The sequence below is a fragment of the Siphateles boraxobius genome, unplaced genomic scaffold, assembly GCF_051911475.1.
Source record: "Siphateles boraxobius isolate OS27281-9 unplaced genomic scaffold, OSU_SipBor_1 6, whole genome shotgun sequence".
Classification (NCBI taxonomy): Eukaryota; Metazoa; Chordata; class Actinopteri; order Cypriniformes; family Leuciscidae; genus Siphateles; species Siphateles boraxobius.
In genome coordinates this window covers 24,851,955-24,878,487 of record NW_027509186.1, presented here as the reverse complement: position 1 = coordinate 24,878,487, position 26,533 = coordinate 24,851,955, and the positions used below count along the sequence as shown (strand labels likewise).

General features: G+C 37.3%; 1 protein-coding gene across 4 annotated transcripts; it reads right to left on the bottom strand.

Annotated features, from left to right (window-relative positions):
* Positions 1-104: 104 nt before the first annotated feature.
* On the bottom strand, positions 105-25,866 carry cluha (CLUH binding protein of NUMT mRNA a). 4 transcript variants are annotated; one of them, XM_077208349.1, is made up of 26 exons: positions 25,493-25,866; positions 19,578-19,771; positions 19,327-19,498; positions 19,079-19,222; positions 18,864-18,991; positions 18,612-18,766; positions 17,903-18,028; positions 16,622-16,769; positions 16,452-16,544; positions 15,673-16,367; positions 14,634-14,989; positions 13,579-13,680; positions 13,392-13,492; positions 12,834-12,986; positions 12,431-12,493; positions 11,686-11,930; positions 9,148-9,232; positions 8,915-9,068; positions 8,697-8,836; positions 6,990-7,070; positions 6,429-6,554; positions 6,098-6,219; positions 4,988-5,081; positions 4,361-4,495; positions 4,188-4,261; positions 105-3,244 (listed from the first exon to the last, which is right to left on the bottom strand). In XM_077208349.1, exons 1-26 carry the CDS (start codon positions 25,608-25,610, stop codon positions 3,118-3,120), a joined length of 4,131 nt encoding a protein of 1,376 aa, XP_077064464.1. In that variant the 5' UTR covers positions 25,611-25,866; the 3' UTR covers positions 105-3,117. The 4 variants fall into 4 exon arrangements, with proteins under 4 accessions (XP_077064464.1, XP_077064463.1, XP_077064465.1 ...); XM_077208348.1 differs by having other exon boundaries at positions 14,547-14,989; positions 25,493-25,857; XM_077208350.1 differs by lacking the exon at positions 25,493-25,866 and adding an exon at positions 24,046-24,371 and having other exon boundaries at positions 14,547-14,989.
* Between the last annotated feature and the right edge of the window lie 667 nt (positions 25,867-26,533).

Below are 26,533 nucleotides of genomic sequence, written 5' to 3'. Positions count from 1 at the left end.
ACGTCAGTTCCTCTAAAAGGAAATGTAGACAATATTGAAAACAAAGTGTAAAATGTCCTGTGTTTAGACAGTATACACAATATTTCAATGAATATAATCATATGTTGTTTTCTAGTTTCTTTATTCATTTTAATACAAAAGGATACTCAGACCAAAAATAATTAGATTGTTATTTAGAACTGACATTAATGTACCACTCATTAAAGAAACCAAAACAGACACACAAAGGGCATGACAAACATTTCATGTCGAAAACAGGGAAATCAAAACAACAACAAAAGAAAAGAAATCCGTAGATATCCTTGGGTCTTTTTTTAAAGAATAAAAAACAATGTGATCTGTTTGTTAGACACCAGATGACATTGAGACTGAGCACTGTATATTGCTCTAAATCAGAAAACAAAATGTTGACATTCTAGTTTATAATAGATTTATGCAGATTATTCTAGAGCAAATGTAACTAAATGTGCTGCAGACTGAGTGTGGCAGGTGTCATAATTGTCATTAATCATTTGCTAACAAAAGATATTTAAATGAATAAAGCCTTATAGGCTCTGACCTTTTAAAATATTGTTCTATCAGTTATCTTCCAACAATTTAGAAATACAAAAAAGAACTTGTTTTCTTTGTTAGTCCTTGACGCAGAAACATTTTGTGATTTAACTGTCATTTGAATATTATACCCATGAAGACATTCAAGACACTTCAAATTCAAAAAGGAAAATGAATGAAAATACCTGCCATTTTGTTTTTGCTGTTGTAAATAAAACCCAGACCTTTCTAAAAAATTACATTAAATTGCTTTGTCATGCAAGCAGTTATTGAAATCTTGATCTGACATGTTGCTTTGCTACATAACATGAATATGTCACAGATTTGGTGAGCATTATGAAAATGACTTTGCGACTAAATTCAAAACTGTTTTAATCTACTGATTTGTTCTCTGTGAGATGTGCAACTAAGGAAGCATGAAGATATTCAATTAAGATCATATTTAACAATCTTGACTGCAGATTGTTTACTTGTTATTTTTATAAACCACAGCCCAGGAAAACCCTGAGGTTAAATACCTGGCTCAAGAACACACTAGAGACAGGATTTTCTCATTAACCCTTCAGTTCTAAGGTCATACTTATTTGACACAGAACTTGAGATTCATCTGTTACCAACTCAGAGCCTTAACCACTAAGCTACCATCATCACGTCACCAGAAAATTAGTCATGTTTCTAATAAGTTTTGGTTATTAACTATTAAACTCAACTTTCGATTCCAGCACTTGTTTTGTTTCAAACGTAGTTCATATATTATAATGTAATACATCAAAAGTTTGTTTATGTCCGTTATCAATGTAATATATTGACTGCAGCACACCCATGTGGCACCTAAGGGTACTGAAGTAGACATTCAATAACTTCTGTCCAACATCCAAGCTTTCGGATTACAAAAATCTACTGATGGCCAAGAAGTGATGAATTGACAATTGAAAAAAAAAAAAAAATACAGTTGCCAGACCTTTTGACTTAAATAAGCTTAAATAGGCACAAATCTCACACACAATTAGATATTCTTGCTCATAAATATCATTTACCAGTAAAATCGTTTTTTCCCACCCATTTTCAGAGACAATTTTTTTTTTAATAGAGAAATACAACCAGGCTAGCAGTTTTCTTGCATCCATGTGCATAATCCAAGGTGCACTTAGTTCCAGCATATTGCTTCATACACAGCAACAATTTTAACATTTGCAGGACACACACAAAGCATGTATACAAGCAAACACATCATCCTTGATCATCTTTTTTTGTTTGTTTGGTATGTTACATCAAAACAGCCTATCTTTTTCCTCCTTTGGTGGTCCTATTTGAAAACCACGCAAAAATTCGGCACTGGAAAGTGCAATAAATACTGCTAGGGAGGAACACGATTCTCGCAAGTTCCTGAACGGTGTGCTAAATTATTCTGGAGAATATACTGATCTTATCTCAAAAACCACATTACAGGAAGTACATTTTCACCATCTTCGTCTTAACAGGTTGCCCGAGTCCATCCGTTATCAATGATGTATGTATAAAAATATCATCACAATATTGTTCTGTTGCAGCAGCTTTGGAGAAATCCTCAGAATCCATTTCTGCACTAGCATGGACAACCATAAAGAGACATACATACATAAACACGCACACATACACACGTTTAAAGTGAAAAAGAGTTTAAACTGGACATTTCAAATCAGTATTTCAATCAAAATGAATCAAGCACCTGTCTAACCCCCATGGCAAAGCTTTATACAGCTTCCCAATGTATTTCTATAAAAAAAATACATGGCTTAAATTATCGTTTACAGGAAAGATCTAATGGCTTCTCATGTACTTTTACAAAAAAGATTCCTTGTTTTACAGACACCACCGATCTTAAATGATTGGATGAGAACACACATCTGTAAAGTTGCATCGATCTGATTTTGTCTAAAGGCAGAAGCCATGGAGAGCACAGAAATAACGTATGGGACACAATACTACCATTCGGTTCTGAGACTAGACCTCTAAACTGTACATTCTTAAGCCCATGATTCTCATAAGTATATCTCTGTTGAATTGTACGTGAACGTCTCTCATCCGGTGCGCAGTGTAGAAATCACCTGAGTTTTAAGATAAGGAGGTGTGTTTTTAGGATCTCTCTACACTCGTTGGTTGGTTTGGGACGGTTGTGGTTTATCCTGGGGTCAGATGAGAAGGTAAGAGATGGGGTTGATGGGTGAATGGATGGATGGATAAGGCTCTGGTTTAAAATGTCATGGTCATCCTTGGTCACCTCCAGCCTCATCTCGGCAAACTCACAGAGGAAGGACTACATTCTCTCCTGCTTTTTCCTCTGGAAGACCTCGAGGGGTCATGTTGTTGAATTGCACGTGTAAAACATCTGCTTTCATTCTCTTTACAGCTACAAACTACAATTTGTACACTTTATTTGTCACCTGTTCCTGGTCCTCCCTTCCCCATTATGCTCAAATTGAATTGGTTAGATTAGACAGCTCAGTTTTCAGGTCCACAGGTTCAAACAGATGGCTCCTGCATCGTGTCCTCCTCATATGGAGAGGGGCTGTACGGTTGGGTTTGTTAATCATCCACTGGCAGCTTGTCATCCAGCTCTAACTGACTACCCTGCTGCTCCTCAATTTTCCCAGAATCCTGCATCAGCTGCCGTCTCTGCACCTCAGCCTTCAGATTTTCCAAGTCCTTTTGGCTGTGTGAAGAAATCAAAGGCTTGAATTAAGTATATATATATATATATATATATATATATATATATATATATATATATATATATGTTTTTTTTTATGTTTTAAGTCTCTTCTGCTCACCAAGGCTGCATTTATTGGATACAATAAAAACAGTAATATAGTGAAATATTATTACGATTTAAAAAGTGTTTCCTATTTGAATATATTTTAAAATGTAATTTATTCCAGTGATGTGAAGCTGAATTTTCAGAATCATTACCCTTCAGAAATCATTCTAATGTTATTTGATACTCAAGAAACATTTCTTATTATTATTAATGTTAAAAACAGTTTTTTTTTCTGGATTCTTTGATGAATAGAAAGTTCAAAAGAACAGCATTTATTTGAAATAAAAAATCTTTGTAACATTATAAATGTCTTTACTGTCACTTTTGATCAATTTAATGCATACTTGCTGAATAAATATTAATTTCTCCCCCCCTCCAAAAAAAGAAACTGACCCCAAACTTTTGAACAGTAGTGTAAGTTAGCATATATTTATATTTCAGAAAAATGCTGTTTAAAAAAAAACAAAAAAACTTTCTAATCTTGGAGAGTCCTGAAAAAATTGTATACAACTGTTTTCAAGATTGATAATAATAAGAAATGTTTCTTGAGCACTAATTCAGCATATTAGAATGATTTCTGAAGGATCATGTGACACTGAAGACTGGAGTAATGATGCAGAAATTTCAGCTTTGATCACAGGATTAAATTACCTTATAAATTACCACAAAAAAAAAAGTTTGAAAACAAAATGTTCGGTTAAAGTTTATCTAAAGTTTTTGTAAAATAATGATATGCCATTTCACACTGGATAAATTGGACTACAATTATATAACATGACAAAATATTTAAAAGACTGACTTTAAACTGATGAATAAAACGGTATAAACCTTTACTCACCTGAGAGGAATAAAGATGATGCCATTGATGATATTAAGCTGTTCCAGAACACTGGCCATGTTTGGTGCCGTAAACTACAGAGAGAAAAAAAATAAACCATCAACAAAGATCCTGAGAAGATCATGTAACAATGTTTAGCCATCGAGGCCTAGGACAGCTGAGGTGTGACTGACTTTGAGAGGCATTATGCTAGCATTTGATCCGTTCTTGTAGATCTCGTTCATGGTTCTCTGTAGAGCCACAGCCTGCTGTGTGAGGTACTTCAGGTACTCCGAGCTCTCCTTCGTTTTCTCATGACCTTCACCAACCTTAAACACAAGTGTATTGTGTTGTCATTAATTATGATATCAGTGTACTACATCTTCATTATTAAAATCAGCCTTTCATTTGTATACAGTCATTATTTTTAATCGCAAAGGTTTGTACAACCAATTGTAAGATTAAAAGTGCGGTCACATTTACCATTGTTTGTGAATTTTAAAGAGCGAAATCAATAGGAATCTACAACATCAGGATTTTCACACGAGGGCAAAACATTTCCCCACATAGATTTCACAAAAGCTTCAAGATGGTCACATGAATTTTGTGCATTGACCAACAGAAGGCTGCTTGATCTGATCTAATAGTGACTTCTGTGTGAGTAGTGCTTCATATATTTCTACAAATGTAGATAATGGACAATGGACTTTCTTTGGCAGCTAAATTTTCTGGAATTTCACTAACATGACTGCACCTTAAATGTATCATTAAAATGACATCAGGTCCGATCTATATGAGATAGCAGGTCGGATATACTGTACCTGGTTCTTGTATATGGTATAACCCTCCTTCTCATGCTGCAGTGCAGAGCGAAACTCAGCTTTGCTCTCATAAACTCTGGCCACCAGGTGATGACTGCAGAAGAACAGAGAAGATGAACTACACATTTTGACTGCATATGACACCAATGACTTGAGCTAGGGCTGGGTTGACAATATTGATTAGTTCGATGAACCGATATCGATTCTTAAATCCCAAGAATTGATCTTTTAGTTTATGCTGTTTTCTGTTGATGCATGAACAAAACTTCACTGATTGTTATTTGTAGCGTGCCTCCCATTCAATAAATCGCAATAAGCTTTGTTACTTTTGCTATGAGACCGTCTTAGCTTTCAAATTGTTAATTTTATCAGGAAATCCAAACAATAAATGCCGTTTTGACGTTTTTTAATATGGCGTGAATATCTCTTCCTCTTTATTGCTAGTTATTGCATAAAATAAACATGAATGAACACCAGAAGATGTGTTGAAAGAAACAATATTGTTGTACTGTTTTGAATCATGTCTCATGTTATCGCTCAGTGTTTCAACCGCAGAAAGACGTCAGTAATACAGCTTGTAAACGGTTTCATAAGTACTTTTACCCCAGGAAAGCCATTTAATGTCCATAACTTGCTATTCAGCTTGAAAAATAGAGGAACATTTTGATAAGAATATGCACTATATTGCATATTCATTAATATTTTTTTACATAACCTTTAAGTGAGGTTTCATTTATTGTAATAAATCTGTCACGAAAACAAGTTATGACACCCACTATTTAAATGTTTATATTTAAATTACGAAATTGGAGTAGAAACATAATTATATCATTAAAAAGTTGCCATTTAAATAAATCTATTCAGCTGTTTTTATTTGAGTGGACTCTGTAGTTAATTTTAACCTTTTATATTAATGTACCAACTGACAGATTTCCCTGTATATTTTACAGCTTCAGTTGAGAGATTGTTTTAAGAAAAACTGACATATATTGTGCCTGCCAAACAAATCAATATTGAATATAATCGAATTGCAATCAAATCAATGGCATTGTGAAATCCGTGTCAATACCCAACTCTAATTTAAACTAGTGTGTATTTAGAAGTACGTACCTGAGAGCTACTTTCAGGGATCGTGTCCCATGGTATTTTGAATTGATGGCCAGGGCGTTCTCCAGGAAACGCAAAGACAGGTCATACTCCATCACACCATGAAGCACCAGACCAATATTGCTCTACGTCAAAGACAAAGGATCAGAGTGGGACATTGGCATTGTTACACTTGCCTAAACTTTAGTGACCACAGGAATTAAATTTTCTCTCATCGACAATTCAGAGTTTACATCATCAACAAATGAAGGTCAGAACATTCGGTTTAGTTCTTTGCAAATCAAAGAATGGCCACAGGTTAAGCACCAAATCAAAATAAATGTTTTAGACTTACATCTAGCAGGGCCATTTCAGGATGGTCCTCCCCACACACCGCGAGCATGAGGTAGCGAGCGCGGTACAGCAGCTTCAGGGCAGTGGACAGCTGGCCGTTGGCAAAGCAGTACAAAGCTAAGTGCATCTGTGGAGAACAAACATGAAACATTTACAGATCACAGAGACTGGTTTAAAGTTCATTTACTGTTTTCATTTGAGTTTGTAGTAGAACATTTGTACAGTTTCTAAAGAAAATCTGAGTGGTTCTTGCCAGTATCAGATCTGAATATCTGCTTGTATGTTTCTAGGTGATTCCCAAGCTGTTTTTTGGTGATTGCAAGAGCAATAAATACGAGTATTTGTTAGAGCATTTCGGCGGTTGCCTAGATTCTTCAAGGCTAGTCTACGCGATTTTCTTTCCAGTTTTATTGTCTGTTTATCGTATGTCTCAACCCTTTAGAAAAGTAACAGCACACCACATGATTTAAAATAAAAGGGTTTGTTTAAAGTAAGAGCAATAGAACGAACCTTAGCAACCACAACAAATAAAATATGTACAGAAAATTATGTAGACACTTACATATTCTTGAATAGTGTTGGGGTGTTCAATACCAAGTGCTCTCTCACTCATCAGGACAGCCTTCTGCTGATTGCTCAGAGCCTTGAAAAGATGGGGAGGAAAAATCAGCCACACTTTAATCAAAAATAATTTTCAATAGACTAGTGTTGACACTACTCATTCTTTTTTTAGAATAATAGTTCAACTTTCAAATAATAATAAAGCTGTAAAATTAGAGATAACAATTAAGTAGTTCATATGTATGCTGAGCACTAGCTGATTTTCCTTCGCATCTATTTCAAAATAATGAATAAATTAGTTTAGTAAAATAATAGTTTTGTAAATAAATTAAATGTAGACACAACATTCTCAATCAAAATTTTAGGGGGATTTCATGTGTTTTTGAAAGTAGTCTCTTATGCACCCCAAGGCAGCATTTATTTGATAATATTTTTGTGACAAAAGTTGTGACATTACAATATAAAAAAAAAATGTCTTTCACATCTTTTTTTCCCATTTTATTCCTGTGATCAAAGCTGAATTTTTAGCACCGGTCTTCAGTGTCACATGATCCTTCAGAAATCATTCTAATATGCTGATTTGCTGCACAAGAAACATTTCTTGTGTTGAAAACAGTTGTGCTGCTTCATATATTTGTGGAAACAGTGATACCATTTTTCAGTATTCTTTGATGAATAGAAAGGGGAAAAACAGCATTTATTTGAAATAGAAATCTTTTATAACATTATAACTCTCTTCACTGTCACTTTTGATCAATGTAATGGATCCTAGCAGAACAAAAATTGTAAATTATTTCAATCTTACTAACCAATTAATCTCAAAAATTTAAGCACGAGTAAAAAATTTAGAGGTTTTTAAGGGTGCTTTCACACCTGAGCGTTTGTTTCTGAACCTGGTGCGTCTTCTCCCTTGGTTCGGTTAATTTAGGCATATGCGAACACGGCAACCACGCTTGGATCTGAACCAAAAAAACAAAAAAAACACTCCGAGACTGCCTGAACGAGGTGTTCTCGGGCCAATTGCAAACGAACTCGGTTCGCTTGAGATGTGAAAGCAATCCGACTAAACGGACCACGAACCAATTCATAACGGGAAATGTACTATATAAATAGTAATAGTGTGTGATTCTGTGAGTGAGCACATTAGTTTTCACAGTTGAAAACCAAAAGAGCACCCCTTCATCTTAGAATGTTGTGTAATTGTGCTTTATCGTGCGAAAATGCTGTTCCGATGAAGACTTGATTCCTGCTCTAGCTGCATTATATTTATAACATTCGTATAGTGTATGTGTGTGTCTTGACACAGTAAACCCCTAGACAGCGCGCGTTTGAATTTGCTGAAGTATTAATACAAATGTAGTATATAATTTAACAGCGGGAATGACAGATACATTCATATAGTGTTTGCGTGTGTCTCGACAGTTACAAATAAAGCCACAATAAGCTCATGGAGCGAACGCAGATGAAATGCTGACCATAAGAGGACAGTTACTCACATGTGACTTGTATGAACACAATTTGGTACGCTTTGAAAGGTTGCCCTGTGAAAGCGAACCGAATCGAAAAGAAAATGCAACATTGTAACAAATTAAGTCCCTGTTTTGGAACAAAACCAATGGTCTATAGGTGTAAAAACACTAAATTTATTTGAAACAAATTCAGTCATTTGTATCCAAACATTTGAGTGGTAACAGTTTGTAGGATGTACCTCAGGGTGATCACCCATGATGTAGTTGAGTCGGGCCAGAAGGCGCAGGCAGGCACAGATCTCCACATGCATGGCTCCATACACATTGTTGAAGAGGTTCAATGCCTCATTGATGAGCTCACAGCCCTCCTTTAGGAAGCCTAAGAACCGAGGACACATCAATCAGCATAACAAAACCATTGTTTGTGGAGGTTCATTTATGATGTGTTTTAAGGTACCTTGCTGAACCTTGGCCTGCCCGCTTTGGAAGAAATGGAAGGCATCTGAGGCTTTGGGGTTGACGTGCTTCACGACAGGGAAGATATTCAGGATGTCCTCCTCGGTGAAGGCCGGCTTGTGGCGGCTGTCAAAGTTGTACTCTTTTATTAAGATCTGCAGGGGAAGCACAAAGAAAATCCTTGTCAGTACCGGCCTGACGGAGCACACGTAGCAAGATCGATAACAGCACTACCTGAATGCCAGTCTTGATTGATATCTCCCTCAGCAGTGTGATCTTCTGCAAGTTGTACTTCTCCACTGCTTGGTCCACACTTTCACTGTGAAACATAAAAGCACAACACCATTAAGGCCGTGACACACCAACAACAAACTAGTAAAAAAAAGAATTTGCAGTTGCATCGTGTGCGGTTTAACAAAACAACAACTACAGACAATGGCCAACCATGTTCAGCTCATGCTTGAGAGGAAATAAATGTCTATATCAGCAACTGCAGATATTTAATGCTTAAACAAAGAAGTGCTTGCTTACCATTTGGAATATTAATCACTTTCTTCATTCCAGATGATAATGTCATGAAATATTTGCATACTGGAATGGTCAGGTAAGAGTACGTGAACGGCCTTCTGTCAGTGCCATATTTTTAGTACTTTGATCGCTTTCATCACTATCGCTTTTATTCTCGTGTAGTTGACTGGTTCGTTTAAGTCCCCGTGAAATCAAAATGTAGGTTTTTTAGCTTTTAGTATAATTATGTTAGTCTTAAAGGTATTGTAGGTAGAAATCCCCAAAAATACTTTTTTTTCCAAATTTGTATAAACTGTGTCTTTATATATCAATGCATAATTAAAATGTAAGTACTCTGGAAAAGAAATAATGAAAATCGAGTGTCTGTAGTCCTCTCAGGACTGCAATAAGCACAGCTCATTATTCCATTAACTCCCACCCCCTCCCTTCTTGGCTCCTTCCAAAGCCACGCCCCCAAAACAAATGAACGCGCGATCCCGGCCGTTCGCTCAGCTGGAAGAGTCGGACATGTTTACCAGCTTTACCAGATGTAGTGACATTATGTCAGAATCACAAATAACAAAATAACTAACTTTATCAGTATGAATATAAACAATTAACATGGCTGTTAGTACTCACTATCAAGCTTGCATATCGAGACTGGTAAAGTTTAAAATATTTTACTAGCTCGTAACGGAATCAAACTCAATATAAGGCAAAGCTATAGATAGCTTCATTGATACACGTTTGCCGTTACTATCAGTTACACTGTGATGAAGGTGAATTTGTAAGATTCATAACATAAGATTGTTTACAGATAAACTGAGTAACATACACTCAAACACCTTCTCACAACTGCATTGCAGACCCAAGATGATATAACACACACACACAACATATATTGTATAGCACATACAGATACAACATAACGACATAGGTAAACATATGTAGAGCATACAGTATAACAACAAACCAAACGTGAAAAAACGGAGCAGGTAGAGATCACGTTGAAAATAGGAACACAGTTTAGGCAGAGGGTAAAGCTAGGTATAAAACTAGATCCCCTAAACTTTTTAACCTAAAGTTATATTTGGCGAAATTAAACAAAACAGCTTTCAACTGCAGATAGGCCTATTGCTTATTTATCGTCTCAACCCTGGCTCACTAACAGTAACATTGTACAAGTCGACACCAAAGTTACACTGTCATAGCTAAGCCAGTACCGTTTGTTATGCTACGTAACGTTAGGTAGCTAATATTAGGTAGGTACGTGTGCTAGTGATACATGCTTCATGAAAAAATAAATGCCATCAAAATGAAAACAGCAAGATTACCTGTCCAGCAGAAATAAAGCCATCATGGAGTCACTTTTCAGCCCCTTGAGATCACTCAGTCGTCGCCACCGCTGGAAAGCCACGCCGATATTGACTCTCGTATGATATCTTTATTTATCCAAAGACTTTTTGTTCATAGCCTTTTCAAATACTGTCTTCCTTTTTTTAACTTGTTTGACTTCGCTGCCTCTATATGCAGGTAACCTTACTGAGAATTTTGACAGTTCTTTCTCTGCCATAATTTTTATAACTAGCTTCCGTGCCTCATCAAACGGGTGCGTGCATTTGGGCTGCTCCTGTATCAGCAGAGGTGGTATCCATGGTAGCGAGGGAGAGTGACAGTCGCCCCAGCCAATCATTTCTTTTGCCCCAAATGGAATAATGAGCTGTGTTTATTACAGTCCTGAGAGAACTACAGACACTCGATTTTTATAATTTCTTTTCCGGAGTACTTACATTTTAATTATGCATTGATATATAAAGACAGTTTAAACAAATTTGGATTTTTGGGGATTTCTACCTACAATACCTTTAAGGTTATCTATAAGCTAGTGTGCTCCATGCAGCTGTAGCAAAATGCTATTGGCTATTTTAAAAAAGGGGAGGGGCTGTTCAATATGTCCCACACTGTCTTCCAGTTTCAGTAGAAATTACATCAACACATTGAATAATGCTGCACATTTCAAGGAACTTCAGAGTTTTCTCTTTCACCAACAAATGCTGATTCACCATTTTCAACATGCTCAATTGGCTAAAAAGCAACAGACAAAGTTCAACCAGTCCCAACGATTCAAAACACACAGCAAAAACTAAGCTCAACAACGGCCTGACATGGTTGACAATCAACCACCAGCTTGGTGTATCAGAGCCTTTAGTCTCCAGAATACTAGGTTAATAAAACCAGGGGTGCTTATATATAACTAGTTCTCACCATTGCAGATTAAAGTGATAGTAGCTTTGTGCCTCAGAGGTAATGTTCTTCCACAGCTCACTGGGTGTCAGGCTGGCCCAGGTCGTGTTGTCTCCTCCACCGGGGACACGGTTACGTCTCTTGCGGCTCTTTCTGCGGGACACCAGCTCATCTGCAGGAAGGTGAGCCACTGCATCTGGGAAAGAGCTCAAGAGGCAGTTCAGGAAGTGGCTCACTGCAGCGGATAAAGCAGAGAGCTCCACACCCTGCAATTCACAAAACAAACAACCATTAACACAAAGGTATATGCTAATAGATAATAAACAGCTACAAAAGTAAAAGTACAAGGGTACTGCCATTGTTTTATTGTTTAAATGTATCATGGCAATACCATAAAATCAACAGTACTATGTAAATACCACCCTCCATTGTAAACATTTCGGAGTCATTAGGAAATGAAAAAAAAGCTGTATTCAACAAGGATTTAATAAATTGACCGAAAGTAAAAGCACACAAATTTAGAATGATTTCTATTTCAAAGAAATGCTGTTCTTTTAAACTTTCTTTTCGTAATGAAATCCTGAAAAAAGCAGCAGAGCAGCAAATCAGCATATTAGAATGATTTCTGAAGGATCATGTGACACTGATTCAGACTTCTTTCAAAAATATTTAGAAAAATCTTACAGAGCCCAAAGTTTTGAACAGTATGTAAAAAAAAAAAAAAGTACCATGATATTCCTGTCAATGTACCATATTAGTAACTTACCTGAAGATATGTTTTGAAGATATGCTTTGCACATCTGGTGATCAGCTCATTGATTCCTATTCTCTGCATGCACAAACAAAACAAATTAAATCCATAGTTGTTATTATATATATAAAAAAAGTTAGAAACAAAAATATATTTTTGTATTATATTAAACTATCAGGTGCACTTTATTTTACAGTACGTGCTTACAGTATACTTACCTAAGAAAATACTAATAAAAAATACTAAATAATATAAGGTAACTACATTAAGGTGGTTAAGGTTATATTTACAGGTAGGTTCCTAGTTAAGTTTAGTACCTAGTTATTACCCAGTTATTGTAGTAACTATAATAAGTACATACTATGTACACACGGAACAGGTCTGTAAAAAATTAAGTACCAAACACTCCTTCACTTACATAGATGTGTTCAAGTTGTGCTTTTGCAGGCATGTTGTCCACAAACTCCAACACAGTACCAAGATAACGCACATTAATGCCACGCTGATGAAGGGCTTCTATCATTGTTGCTCCATCCATAGGCAAAGAGCTGTGATCTAAACAGTCTTTTACCTGCACACAAAGGTAAAAAACATCAAAGTCAGCAGCCAAATTAATATATTCTAAAAACACTTTTCAAAGGTGTCTATGCCTTTGTACATGTTATCTAAAATAAGGATATTCAACTCTAATATTAATGTGTCAAGCTGCCATGTTGCTTGGAAACCGTAAACAGTATGTGATTTAGACTAGTGAATCATATCATTTGGGGTGAATGGTTTATTCAGAATATTGTTTGAATATTTATTGAGAAGTGGGTTATTTTATTATATTGCTATATAGCTGCAGTTGTATAATTTTAATAAGCCGCTTGAGGGAGTGCATTCGAATGACTTTACCACAGCCTGTCATAGATTATTGCTTTAATATACAGTTGTTGGTTTTTTTGAGAAAGCAGGTGTTGATTAAATCACTAACAAAAGAGGGGATCTGGCAGGACACTAGGAAGGCTGCCGCCTCTTTGAGAAGCTGCTTCTGTTTCTGGATGTCCTCAGCGCTGTCATCTGGGAAGCGGACTCCTGTAAGAGATGGATGAGGTCATGTAACCAACTTTGCCCATATTGTTAAGATAAATCACACACACACACACAAATGTACACTATACCTGGAGAGAAGATATCTGGATTGAAGCGAATGTCGAAAGAGGTGTTGCTGATTGAGCCCACAGCTTTACAGGCGTTGAGGACCACCTCTCGGCTTTTGGGGTCTGTGTAAAGGCAAATGTTCCACAAAATGTCAAAAATGAATTCACCATATAAACAACACTAAAATAAAATAATTTCGAAAAAAGATCACAAATTTAGCAAACCAAATGATTGATAACCATGCTAAGGTGTTTGGTTGAAATCAGAGGTTCTCAAACTGGTGGTCTACAAAAGACATTTAAAGACATTGATTCAATTTAAAGGGGTCATGAACGACAATTCTTTATTCTTTTAAAATATATCCTGAAGTGTAATTGTTAGTATGGTTTTAAAATAGTATCAAATTATCTTCATATAAATGGAGCACAAATGAATTTTTATACATTACATGCATTTTATACATGAAAATTAACAAATATTAAAATAATGTTTGAAATATTAAATTTGAATATTAAAACATCTAAATAAAGTTTGAAAAACCCTGGTTTCAATTATAAGCATAATGAACAACAGGGTTATAAAACCACTATCACCACACGTTAATCCAACACACAATAAATTAATTTGGTTTTAATCGGATAAAACGCAGGTTTTCTAATCACCACAGAGAAAGATTAGAAGGGAGAGTGTTGTCAGGTGGAAGACCTGGGAATAATAAACTGAAGTCCCAACACAGTGGAGCCAGATTATTATAAAACCAATCTAGGAGATCCTCGTCTCTCCGTTAATGAGTCTCAGAGAGAACATTAGCACACAGCAAGAGGAGAGATGCACTGAATAAACACAGATAGCAAATGAAAAAGACAACAGCAGGACTTCTAATGAGAGAATGACAGAACTCTTGGAAAAAAAATGTATGAGTGCATATCTCTACCAGCTCTTGCTCTTGTTCCCTCTCATACTCTTTTCGGTCGCTCACAGGACGTACCAATACCTGATCCATCTTCTGCTGCTAAGGACTCGGCCAGCTCTTTAGCTTGGGCAAGTCCAGGAATCATTTCATCAGCATTCTTACCCTCCAAGAGACTATCACACCCTCCATTTTGCCTCTCTGGAGCTGAAGGCTCATGAGTACCATTGGTGTTTGCAGTAGGAACTTGGGCTTTCTGATCGGCTGGGTCTTCCTGGTTCTCAGGAGCAGAGTTTTCGGACACAGTCGTTGCCTCTGAGTCATCGGGGGTCAGAGTGGATTCAGAGGAAGTTGGAGAGGTTTGCTTGTCGTCAAGAACCTTTTCAGATGCTTCAAGAGCTTGCGGTTTGCATTCAGACTCCACATCTGCAGTGCTCGTGTCATGCAGGGCTGCGCTCTTGTCTTTGTTTGCTTTCTGCTGCATCAGCTGGAGTGCTGCCATCTTCATAAAGAGGAGATATCTGAGGCACAAGAGAATAACATGTTTACACCCACTGACAAACTAGCCTTTGGGACATTCAAGAAATTAGCAATTAAGGAGAAGACTAAATACTTAAAAACCCTATTCTCACACACATTTTCGATGGATTATTTAATTTTTTTTACTTTTTAATTTTTGTCAAGAGCTGAGAGAGAGAGAGATACATAAATTACTAATAATATTAATAACAATTATAGTTATTAGTACTAGTACCAGTAACTAGTACAAAATTAAAAGGTAAAATGGGTAATTCTCTTTTTTAATCTTTACCTTTTGCTTTTAATTTTATACTAGTTACAGATAATAATAATAATTATTATTGTTAATAATATTATTAGTAACTTATCTAACTATGAATATAATAAATTACATAAGATTTTTAAAATAAATATTTACCTATTTTTCTTTTTTAATTTTGTACTAGTAGTTACTTATATTAATAATAAAAACATTAATCATGATGATTACTATTATTATAAAATACATAAAGATATATATCATGATTAACAACAAAGTTTGTGGCTTTATTCTTATGAGATAATTTTACGGTGACTTTTTGGAACCTGAAAGTGGTACACAAACCATACCTTCATTAGACAACAAATGGGAGAGCAACTTTACTCAGATTTGAATAAGTATGTCGATCAAGTAGCAGGAACACACCTGTGCTCTACAAAGGCCTCAATGAGCTCCTGACGCAAGCAAGCCAGGCGATGGCGATGTAGACGAGGGAAACCCAGCTTCTGGCTCTCGGCCGTGAGCTCTTCTCCTTCCACTGGCAGGAAGTTGAGGTCAGGAGGGAAGGTACGCAATAGGTCCAGGATGTAATGGCGCCCATCGTTGCCAATGATACCCTTACACTCCACAGAGGAGCAAAGCTCTACAGAGGCATCTTTCTCGTTGAGCACAGCATGCCGCTGCACCTTCAGGGGGCGGCTGGTCTTCTCCAAAAACTCCAGATACTTGGGATGGGACACTACGGTCTTGCCGAAGTCAATGGAGCCATAGATGACACTTTGCTCTTGCTCCCGCTCCAAGATGCCAGGAATGATGGACTGAGCGGTTACACGGTAACCTCTGTAGTCCACCACCACCGTGCCCAGGGTGTAGAGCCCCTCCACGTCCACAGCACTGTATGCCCTCACCCCGTTCAAGTCGTTGGTGGGGGCGGTGTGGGCGGCAGCGTCCCCGCCCAGCTCCCTGTAGTGGTCACGTACGTCAAAGCCCAAGCTGAAGAAGATGTTGTTCCAGATGAACATCTGCATACGAGTCTCCTCTCCAGGATTGATCGCCATGACATTGCCATCGATCACTGCCATCGCACCACGCGTCGCCGCAGCGGCAAAGTCGCTATGAACCTGAGGAACAGAAGTGCGTTGGTAAGCTGAATAATTTAACAAGTGAAAACGTCCTTGTTCTGAAACTAGTGCTGGTATGTTCACCTTGAATATGGCTCGTTCTCTCAGCAGACGCTCAGGGAGGTTCTTACGAGAAAGTTCTCTGGTTGTCTGGAGCTCCTCGTTCCAGTCTCTAGTCTATCACGGAGAACAAGAAAATTGTAATAGCCCTATAAAAAAAATTCCACTCAAAATTAAAGCTTTTTAGGACATACTTGGCCAGGTATGTGCTCTTCATAACCCAGACGGGAGGTGTAGGCATCCTCAGCTCTCACACAGTCCATGGCATGGTCAATCTGTGGTGCAGTCCAGCTGTACACTTGAAAGGGAGTAGCTATTCTCTCAAACGGATGTCTTTGTACCCTATTATCAAATAACATGACAAATGAAGATGGGGGAGAAAAAATGCCTCTAAAACTGTGACACAAATAAACATTTAGAGCAGATGTTCTCAACTAGGGGGCCTCAGCAAACTATCAAAGGGGGCCACAGGACGCCATCAATGTATTTGAATTAATAAATGATTAATATATTCTTGAATCTGAACTAAAATGCTAAATCAAGATGAAATCATATAATAACTATTGTTCTTATTGAAGAACATACATTCTTGAAATGTCACAAAATGAATCATGATTAATTAATTTAAATATCTCAATACTCCCAAGTTTCTGAAAATAAAAAAGTTTGAAAACAAGCAGACTTAACTACATAACTACACCAGATTTCCCTGAAAGGAGGATTTCTGATTTTGTGACCACACATGACTTGCGACATCATAGCATTACTGTATAGCCCCTTTCACACAGCGCGTTGATCCCGGGAAATTGCCAGAACACCTTCTGTGTGAACGCAAACAAGACCCGGGATTGATGCTGGGATTGATCCCGGGTTGGGTACCTAGTAACATTGCCGGGATCAATCCCGGAACGCGCGCTGTGTGGAAAAAAAAGCCGTAACCAACGTTGTGTCGTAATGATGACGCTGAAGTGAAGTGAAAGCAGGCTAGTGAAACGGTACGTTATGCGCTAGTTTATGATCGAATCAGAGAAAAAAATGCACAAGCGTGGTTTCTCGAGAGAGCAAACTAGACGCTGCTAAGACATTACGTCACGTGTCTTGACGGGATTTTTACGGGTTGTGTGTGATTGCACTCTCTGATTCCGGAAAATCACTGGCAGTGTGAATGAACCAAATTCAAATGAACTCGGGTCAAATCCCGGGTCACTTTATCCGTGTATTTTCCGGAATCTCTGTGTGAAAGTGGCTTAAGTTGATAATGCACAGTAAAGTAAGCTGGCATACTGCTGCTCCCAAGTGTCCTTTGTCAGACTCCGTGGTAGGATGTTTATATGTGCAAACGTGGACTAGCTAGAGATAAAATGGTTCATAATTCTTTAAACAGGCTAGAGCCGGTTTGCGCAAAAGGAGTTCTTTATCAGTTTAATCCAAATATAAGTGAAAGGTAAACTAAACTGGTATTAATAATGTATTACCTCTTCTTTTGCAGAGCAGTGAAGTTCTTCTTGAAGGTGGGGCTAATTTGACTCAGCAGTTCCACTAGAGAGTGGCTGAGGAAGCTGGGGTTGGCTGGCTTGGGGTTGAAGATATAAGTTGTGGACCTGTGACAAATCACCAATAATATTACAACTCTACACTAAATAAATTCTAAATAAATTAAAAATAAACGCTAAAATCAATCATGTTACATGCTACAATTGAATAAAGGCATCACATTATAATAATGTAACAAAGAAAATTATTGAAATAATGCAGGCTGATGGCTTCAACAAAAGCATATAACATAGGTTAACAACCTTGAAGCACAAAATAGGCATGGTTTTAAAGGTTTATTTATAAGTTGTCATTGAAGGAAAGGTAGGCGATTTGTTCTAGAAACTTTTTTTGTTATGCTGGTTGAAAGTTGAGTGGTCTTAATGTATTCACATGTATATACATTGTCTATGGGAGGAGTAGGACCATAAAATGTTCATCCAATCATTGTATTCGGTTCGAACGCTTTCAAAGCTAACATGCTATTGCAAGCCGCTCCAAAATTTGCCTACGCTACCTTTAAAAATTAAGAAAATTAATTGGATTTTTACTTCTGGAACCCAACTACTGCACTCTACAACTTATCATGAAATGCCACATTGACCCATCCGAATCAAGTATTCAAGAAGGCAGTGTAATAAATTAGCTTACTGATTGAGGTAGAATCCGCGGGTGGAGGCAGTGATGCTGACGTGCCTGTCCTCAACAGTCACGATGTACAGATACATAAGGTCTCCGTGCATCTTCCTGTTGCCAGGTGGTGGGTTCCAGCCACTCATTGTCAAGACCTTCAAGCACTGCATAGGCTGTAGACAGAGGACAAGGCAAAAGTAAACTAAAATCTCAAAACAAAAACGAGACATCATGAAAGAGTCATGGCAAAAATCCGTAATCTGCTCTCACCTTCCAGTCTTTGTTCTGTGGCTGAAGGGGAACCAAAGGACGCTCTTTGCTGCCTGGCAGAATGTGTTCAGGTGGTGTGCAATCAATCTGCTCAAGTTCACTGCCCTTCTTTTTGCGTCTCCCAGTATCTGCGGAAGGTAAGAGCAAACAGGCAATCGAATACCAGCTGTCAATCTCCTAGAAACCATTTACCTCACATTCTTCCTGTCACACACCTCCAAGATCTCCATCCGTGAAGACGCTGAGGAACGAGAGGGAGTTGCAGTCCACTCCATTATAAGCGTCTGATGGATCAAGACTCTTCAGCAGGTCTCTGATGTGACGGACGTGAATGCGAGCTTCACGCACTGTGTAGGGCTCTACAATATGGAAACAGAAACGTTGAAAGCTCAGTATGCTTCAAATGAGACGTATACTTATGATAAGTATACAAGTATACAAGACTTATGGTCTCAAATTGTACCTTCGACCACTTTGAGAAGGGAGCCTTCCTGCAGGCCCTCAATGGACTTGAGCTCAGCAAAGTTGTCAAGTACGTTGCCGTCGAGCTGTAAGGAGAAGCAGGTGCGGTGGCAGGTGTCCTCGCGGTCCATCAGTACTTGATGGATCTCTTGCACCATCTCTTGTGGTGACACCTGAGTAGGAACCACAGATTTGGTAACAATATTTTTTTTCACGTCTGTGACGTGAAGTCAGTGCAAGAACAGGAATTACCTGAAGGTCAAAGGGTTCGGTTCCAGGTGCTTGGATCTTCACAGTGAAGCCAGTGTCTTGAATTACGATCACTTCCTGTTCGTTGGCATCCTCTGCAAGGTCTGCATCGGCACTGCCATCCTGCTTGGAGTCGGCCTCCTCGGCCTGATCGTGACCAGCGTCCCCGTTCATTACTGCTGTGTCCCCACGGTGTCCTGTGGGTAGAGAAATAAAAGTGTTACAATAATTTATATTTTAGTTTAACTTTCAGAAAATGTATGAAGTTTTGACATTTTATCTTGTGAGGTGGCGTTAGTTAATTACAATTATTAAAGTTAATAAATTATATATCATTTCAAACTTTCGGTTTCTGATTAGAATCAGACTGAATTACTCATCCACAACTACTGTGTTAACTGAGGTGTTGTTCATATGACAATGAGTAAATAAAAGACACATTCACAACATAAAAAAAACAACTGAAACCAGTACAATTATAATCAAGATCCCTAGAGTGAAAGCATACAATGGGAACTACTTTATACAAAATACAACTAGAAAACACCATAGTTCATATAATATAAAGTTATATATTATTATTATGAAAACGCATAATATTATCAATTTAATTTTATAATAATTTATAAAAAAATAAAACTTAAAAAAGAGGGATCTTAAATGTTTAATTTCAGGAGCCGATGACTCCAGGCTTCTTTTTTTAACCTAAAGCCCTGATTAATTGCTCATTGATCATTCATATTTAATAGTTTTGTTATTGTTAACTAAAACTTAATTTTCAGTAATTGAAATAAAACAAATATTGGATGAAAAACAACAACAAAAAATGCAACAAAAAAATTAAAATTAGAAACCCTCCCTCTGCAACAACTAGTAGAAAAGTTTAAGTACTAAAATTATGAAAACTGAAAAAAAGCATTTTTTTTTAAATAATAAAATGACAAAAGCACATAACACAATTACTAAAACTTAAACTATAATTAAAATGAAAACTGAAAATCTGACAATATAAAGCCAATTCAAACTATTAATACTATAATTAGTATATAAATAATAAAAAAATAACGTTTCCAATAATCATTATATTAGTGATCTTAATTAATTAATTACAACCCTCTGTAGTTTCACAAAGGACGTTACTCACAACACGGATTTCACTAATCACTTAGCTTGTCGTTTCACAGGTACTGCTTAGCCTGAAGGAGTTGAATAAGGCTAGTGGATTTTAACCAACAGTTCAGCAAACTAGCACACACCGGTCATTTTCTGAGGGCCTGTGACACTTCACACACTGTACACAATACAGCTCCCACAGCGCAATGCCGAGCTGCCATGGAGATCTCCACGGCAACCGTTTTAAGTCCTGGGTCTCGGGGGCAATCATTCCCGGCACGCTCTCCGGCTGAATGAATGTGGCGCTGCAATATCATCAGACTCAATTGTCTGAGGAGGTCCCTTCTTCCTTACTGACTGATTCACTCAAACAGATCTGCTGAGGCAGCATGTTATGCGATGCACTAAATTGAATAAGATGACAAAGATTTGAGATTCCAGGCCAGGCCGACATGTTTTCCAATGCCACAGCTGTCTCGGCCATAACTCACAGATAAAATACACTGTTTGCTTAAGACAACTGCAGCATGTCCTTGGCTCTCCTCAATGGTCACGGCTATGACAACAAGCAGCTGGTCTCACACTTCAGACACCGAGGACCACAGGGGAGGCGGATCAAACGGATTTTACAATTCCCCAATCCTCATATTTATGTATTAAATGCATATGCCTAAGTTTAAATAGCATGTAATGAGTCATTTATTTTCACTGACTAAATGGAATGTGGAGCTTGTGCTTCTTTTCAGTCACTTACAGCAGCCATCTTCAGTTCAACCCGAAACCGATTGTTTCTTCAGACCTAGCGGCACCATATGGGTGTTTTATCTTGCTCTAGATTGAGTGTTTACACAGATCTCCCCCAATCCAATCCAAATCTAATCATGAGCATTAGGTTAGGTGGTTCTAAGTATAGGAGCTTCTAACACAAATTTTGAACCACGTTACTGCAGGGAAATTCTGTAAATGGAGTGTGTACTATTTTGTAGTATTTTGGACACAAAAAAAAACAGGAACATGGAGTTATTATTTTTATATTGTCCATTTTCATTTTAAAGTTTTAATTTTGATATGTCTCGGGGTCACAATATAGGTATTAATTTTCATTTACATTTTTTATTTAGTGCATACATCAACTGAAATCAAATGCAAATGAAAATTGTTGCCTTTGCATCTAGCTGAAATAAAACAAAAGAAAACTGTCGAACTAAAATGTTTATGGTTTTCGTTTTAGTTAACTAATAACCCTGATCAGAATAACGAAAATAAAAATCACTGAAATCTGTTTTTTACAAGTGGAAAACTACAACCTGAAGCAGTGGTTCTCAACCTTTTTGATTTCAAGGCCCTCCGTCGTCCACAACGATATTTGAATGCCCCATGACTTTTCTAGTTAATCAAGATTTACTGGACGAGGATTATGGATTTCATAAAAAATAAAAAAAAGATTTTTAGAGCTTGGCATTTTTAGAGCACGTGATTAGCATTTTTGAGAACTAAAAATGTGCATTAATTAATAAATAGTAAAGCTCCATGAGTACTTTTTTATAATTTACATGACTTCAGAAATAACACTTAAAATTGGGCTTTAAAAAAATGGTAGGAACCCTGGTTATTTAAAGAAAAAAACAGCTTTTGAGTGAGTGAATTAAAATAAGGAATAGCCTATTGATTTTGTTGCATTAACTGATTTAAAATCATGTTTTTTTTCCCTCTCATTTTAAAGAGTTCTTCTTGGAAGTTTGCTGCCGTCGCCTAGTGGGCCCCGGGGTCCTGGTTGAGAGCCACTGCCCTAAAATTATTTCAAGCCGGGCAATCCAGTGAATTGCATCACAAAAATGGCTGACTTTTAAATAGAACAAAGTGTGTATAAGGTTTGTGCCTTAGCATTGCACAACCCCAAAGTCAATCCCACTGTCCTTCAGTCCTCCCTCTCACTGGGTGAAGTCCAGGTGTACGCCACATTCAGTGAATTTGAAAGGCTGGAGGATCCGATGAAAAGTTTACATTAGGCTATACTGATATGCTAATCTCCCCATAACAGTCGAACATATTCAAAGACTTCACTCCATCCTTTTTCCTTTTAAGCCCATCACAATCTAATTGAAGACATTAACATCTGCATCATATATGGCACTTGTGCAGAGGTTCAAAGATCTTCAGTATAGAAATAAAACCCTGACGATTAATTTGCAACCATATGCAGGTAAATCATTCAGAGTGGTCAGGACAGATATATATATAACACTATTACACTCCTGACACTCCTAACTAGCCAGACTTCTAGTTTGTCCTATGCTAAAGTGAAAGGCAAGTGCAAAGTCCCATTGTGACAACAATAACAATCCAAAAAAAAAAATATATATATATATATATATATATATATATATATATAATAATAATAAATGGCAGCAGCACAAATTGGCAAGTTAAACCTGCACTAGTAACACACAAGGGACACCTGCCAGACTTTATCACGACTGAGATTATGGTGAAATAAGTGAGTCACAAGTGAGGCTGCAGCCCATACAGATCCCCTTTGGAGTGACATGATGTGTTGGGACAACAGAGCGTGGTGTCGGAACATTTGGCACCCGTAGTGCAAAAGCTGCAGGAAGTGATCCTTGTAATCCAAATTATGTAAAAAGTACACAGCCATGATTTGTTTTTATTCTACAAGTGAAAGTATCCATAAACAAAAGGGTCAAAGTAGTCAAATTCAGCTGATCATATAATATCAACATAGCCAGCCCCCTTGAGGACCCATTATATGCAAAATAACATATCTTTATGTACATAACGTTTTTGGATGAAGAAAAAGTTGCATATTCAAACGCATTTGATTAAAAATGTGGAATGAGACTGAACAAAACTTGGAGATTAGCAATAGAACTTGCAGTATAATTACAGACAACAGAGTAACAAACCAAATATGGTCTAACCAGCTTCCTACATGGCTTTATTAATATTTATTGCGTGTATAATCATAATGCAATTGCATACAAATCGTGTCAAATGCACAAAGACGGCTATTTTCCAGCCAGAAAATTCACAGATCAGAGAGATCACATAAGACACAAGCAAGCATCACCCCGAGCATCAAATTCAACATTAAACGTGTTGTCAGAATGACCAATTCCACAGCTGTCAGGTGCCATAACGACTGTCAGCCTCTTCCAAGGTCTCCTTAAATGTGACACGGATTGCAGCAGTAAGTTAACTGACACACACAGTGTGCACAGCAGCAGGCTATTTGCTCTAAAACAATTAAATGACAGCATGTAACGTTAGCTAGAAAATAAGTCGTAAATTACAGGATAGCCCCTACGTGCTAGGCAAAGTGTATAATCCCAACACTTACCAAACAGATCCCACTATATTTAACTGGTAGCAATAACCTTCTATCGGCGTACATGCACCATGACTTTCCATGTGCAGCTACTTCCGCATCCGGGTCGAGGAACGCAACACTTTCCTGAATGAAAACCGGAGGGGGGTGCCGATAAACACACGCGCGTTTAAACAAGCTATACATTGCTAATACGATATTTTGTTCAAGAACATATTCTAAACATCACGATATAATAAGTTATTTTGCCCATCAAAAGTATTCAATACAGGGCCTCTTGAAATTCAGACCGTAGTAAAACCTCGCTCTCCTCTCTCTGGCTCAATGGTTGTCCCACTGAAGGTGACCTTCAGTGTATTCGTGTTCATGCGCGCTGTTACAGAACATGTGCGTCAAGATCTCCTCACACACAGCTACACTTTATACTGATGATAATGAAAGTTACTTTGTAAATAACGAGTAAATCTCTAGCGTTCACGTTTAAGAGCTTCACATGGTCGTTAAATCATTTACCCCAGATCTGCACTTGCTGTTAAATTTGCTAGAGCAGAGGCAGGAGTAGATGTCTTGTTGAACGTTTGTTATTTTGTCATTTACCTCGTATTATATTGCAGTAGTCATTTTATGAACATAAACTACTTTTTTAGACAATTTAAATGAACCGTAATACTGTTGAACTGTTGTCCCATTTACAGACACATGAAATTACAATCCCTTTGTCACTTCTATTTGAATATACTCATGAGAATAATGAATAATGCAAAAGAATAATGCCTGAGTAAACAGACACCTTACATTAATCTTTGCTAAAGTTTACCATCCTGCTAGCTAAAATTAATCTGGCCTCCCATTAAAATAGCACAAATCGGGGTTAATTAAACTTAATTGCTCTGCTTTATAACATTTAATTGAAAAGAAATTGTTCAACCACTACAAGATAATTCAAAAAATATTTAGCCAGTAATAACAAAAGACTTGGAAAAAATCAGAAAGGGAACCCCGATCACAGCATACTGACACTGCAAGGACATTTTAAGTCAATTTTAGTATGACAACCTGCCTTCTTACAGAAAATATAATATTGAGAACCAAGCTGTGAATAAGTTTATCACCAAGCAGCAAGATAAGATATAAATACTAGAGCAGTACTTATTAAGACTTAAAAATATATGGCCTGCAAAAGGTTGTGAGCACAATGAAAGCACCCACTTCCCATTCAGAAACACAATGGTGTTTACGGTTGTAAAGCAGACAGCCCTGCGGAACTGTGCTCGTTTATGTCCTTTGATACCTACTTCCCTTTGACCTCTATCCAGTTCCAGTCAATCATACATCAGATCTCAACATTGATTTACTCAAAAGTGGCTTGTGTTAAAATACAACAAGATCAGCGAGAGCACAGTGACGTCTGCCTTTGTGGCTGCATGCTACAGTGCAAACTGCTTTAAAGCTCACATACCGCAAGCACATGGATCCTTCAAGGATGTCTTGCTGCTGTCTTTGCTGTTTGCTGTCTCGCCTTCCCGGGCAAGATCAACGGGCACTGATGCTGGGATGTCATCCGTCTTGCTAACCATGATTCGTTTCCCAGAATGCTAGTTTGGTTTCAGAGTTCGCAACAGATGTCCGTTGCTGAGAGCTGTGATGTGGGTCTGTTGAATGGCCTTCCGTCACACTGAATGGCTAGTTACATCCAAAGATATTACGAAAACAACTTGACTTGAGAAGGACAGTTCTCAACTCAGCCTGGCTGTCACACGTGGTTTCTCCCCCTCTTGACCTGCTTGCCTTTGTATTTGTCCCACCCACCAAACACACGACTACGGCAACCCTATAGCTCCATTTAGAGAAGCGCGTTTTACTGCCTCAGTTTATGTTGGATGTTTAGTTCGGTCTTTATTTAACCCAATTCAATGAAGTTTTTTTTTACCCAATAAATGAAGCTTTTTTCCCCCAGTATTGTACACCCAATCATTTTGGTTGTTTATCTTTTGGATGTCTTGTTAGTTATAGTTGTAAATGTTTATGTTATGTTTAATGTCTAATAAAAAATATAGGCCTATTTAATGCAATACAAAAGTGAATTTCTTAAGACTTGACATGGAGACAAACTAATCTACTTTTCTTTTATTGTATGCAATCAAATATTTTTTGGGAATATGTTATTGGTTAGAAACAAAGGTCTCATCACTGCCTACTTTTTAGAAACAATATTGTGTTTGAAATGTTGACAAAATGCAGAATTTCCTCAGTAATGTAGTATTTATTCTTTGTAAATTGTATTTATAAACGTAAGTGTATGAACTGAAGACAAAACATAATTTCTCTGTATTTTGTTTGTAACTATTTTCCATCATATAAATATATAAAGAGTAAAAAGGCCTGCAAATTTGCTGGCATAAAATTATAAGAGACTTTAATTTATTGGAAGATGGATGAAAAGGCTGCACTTATATTATTGGTGTACATTGATTCATTATTTATTTATTTGTATGTATGT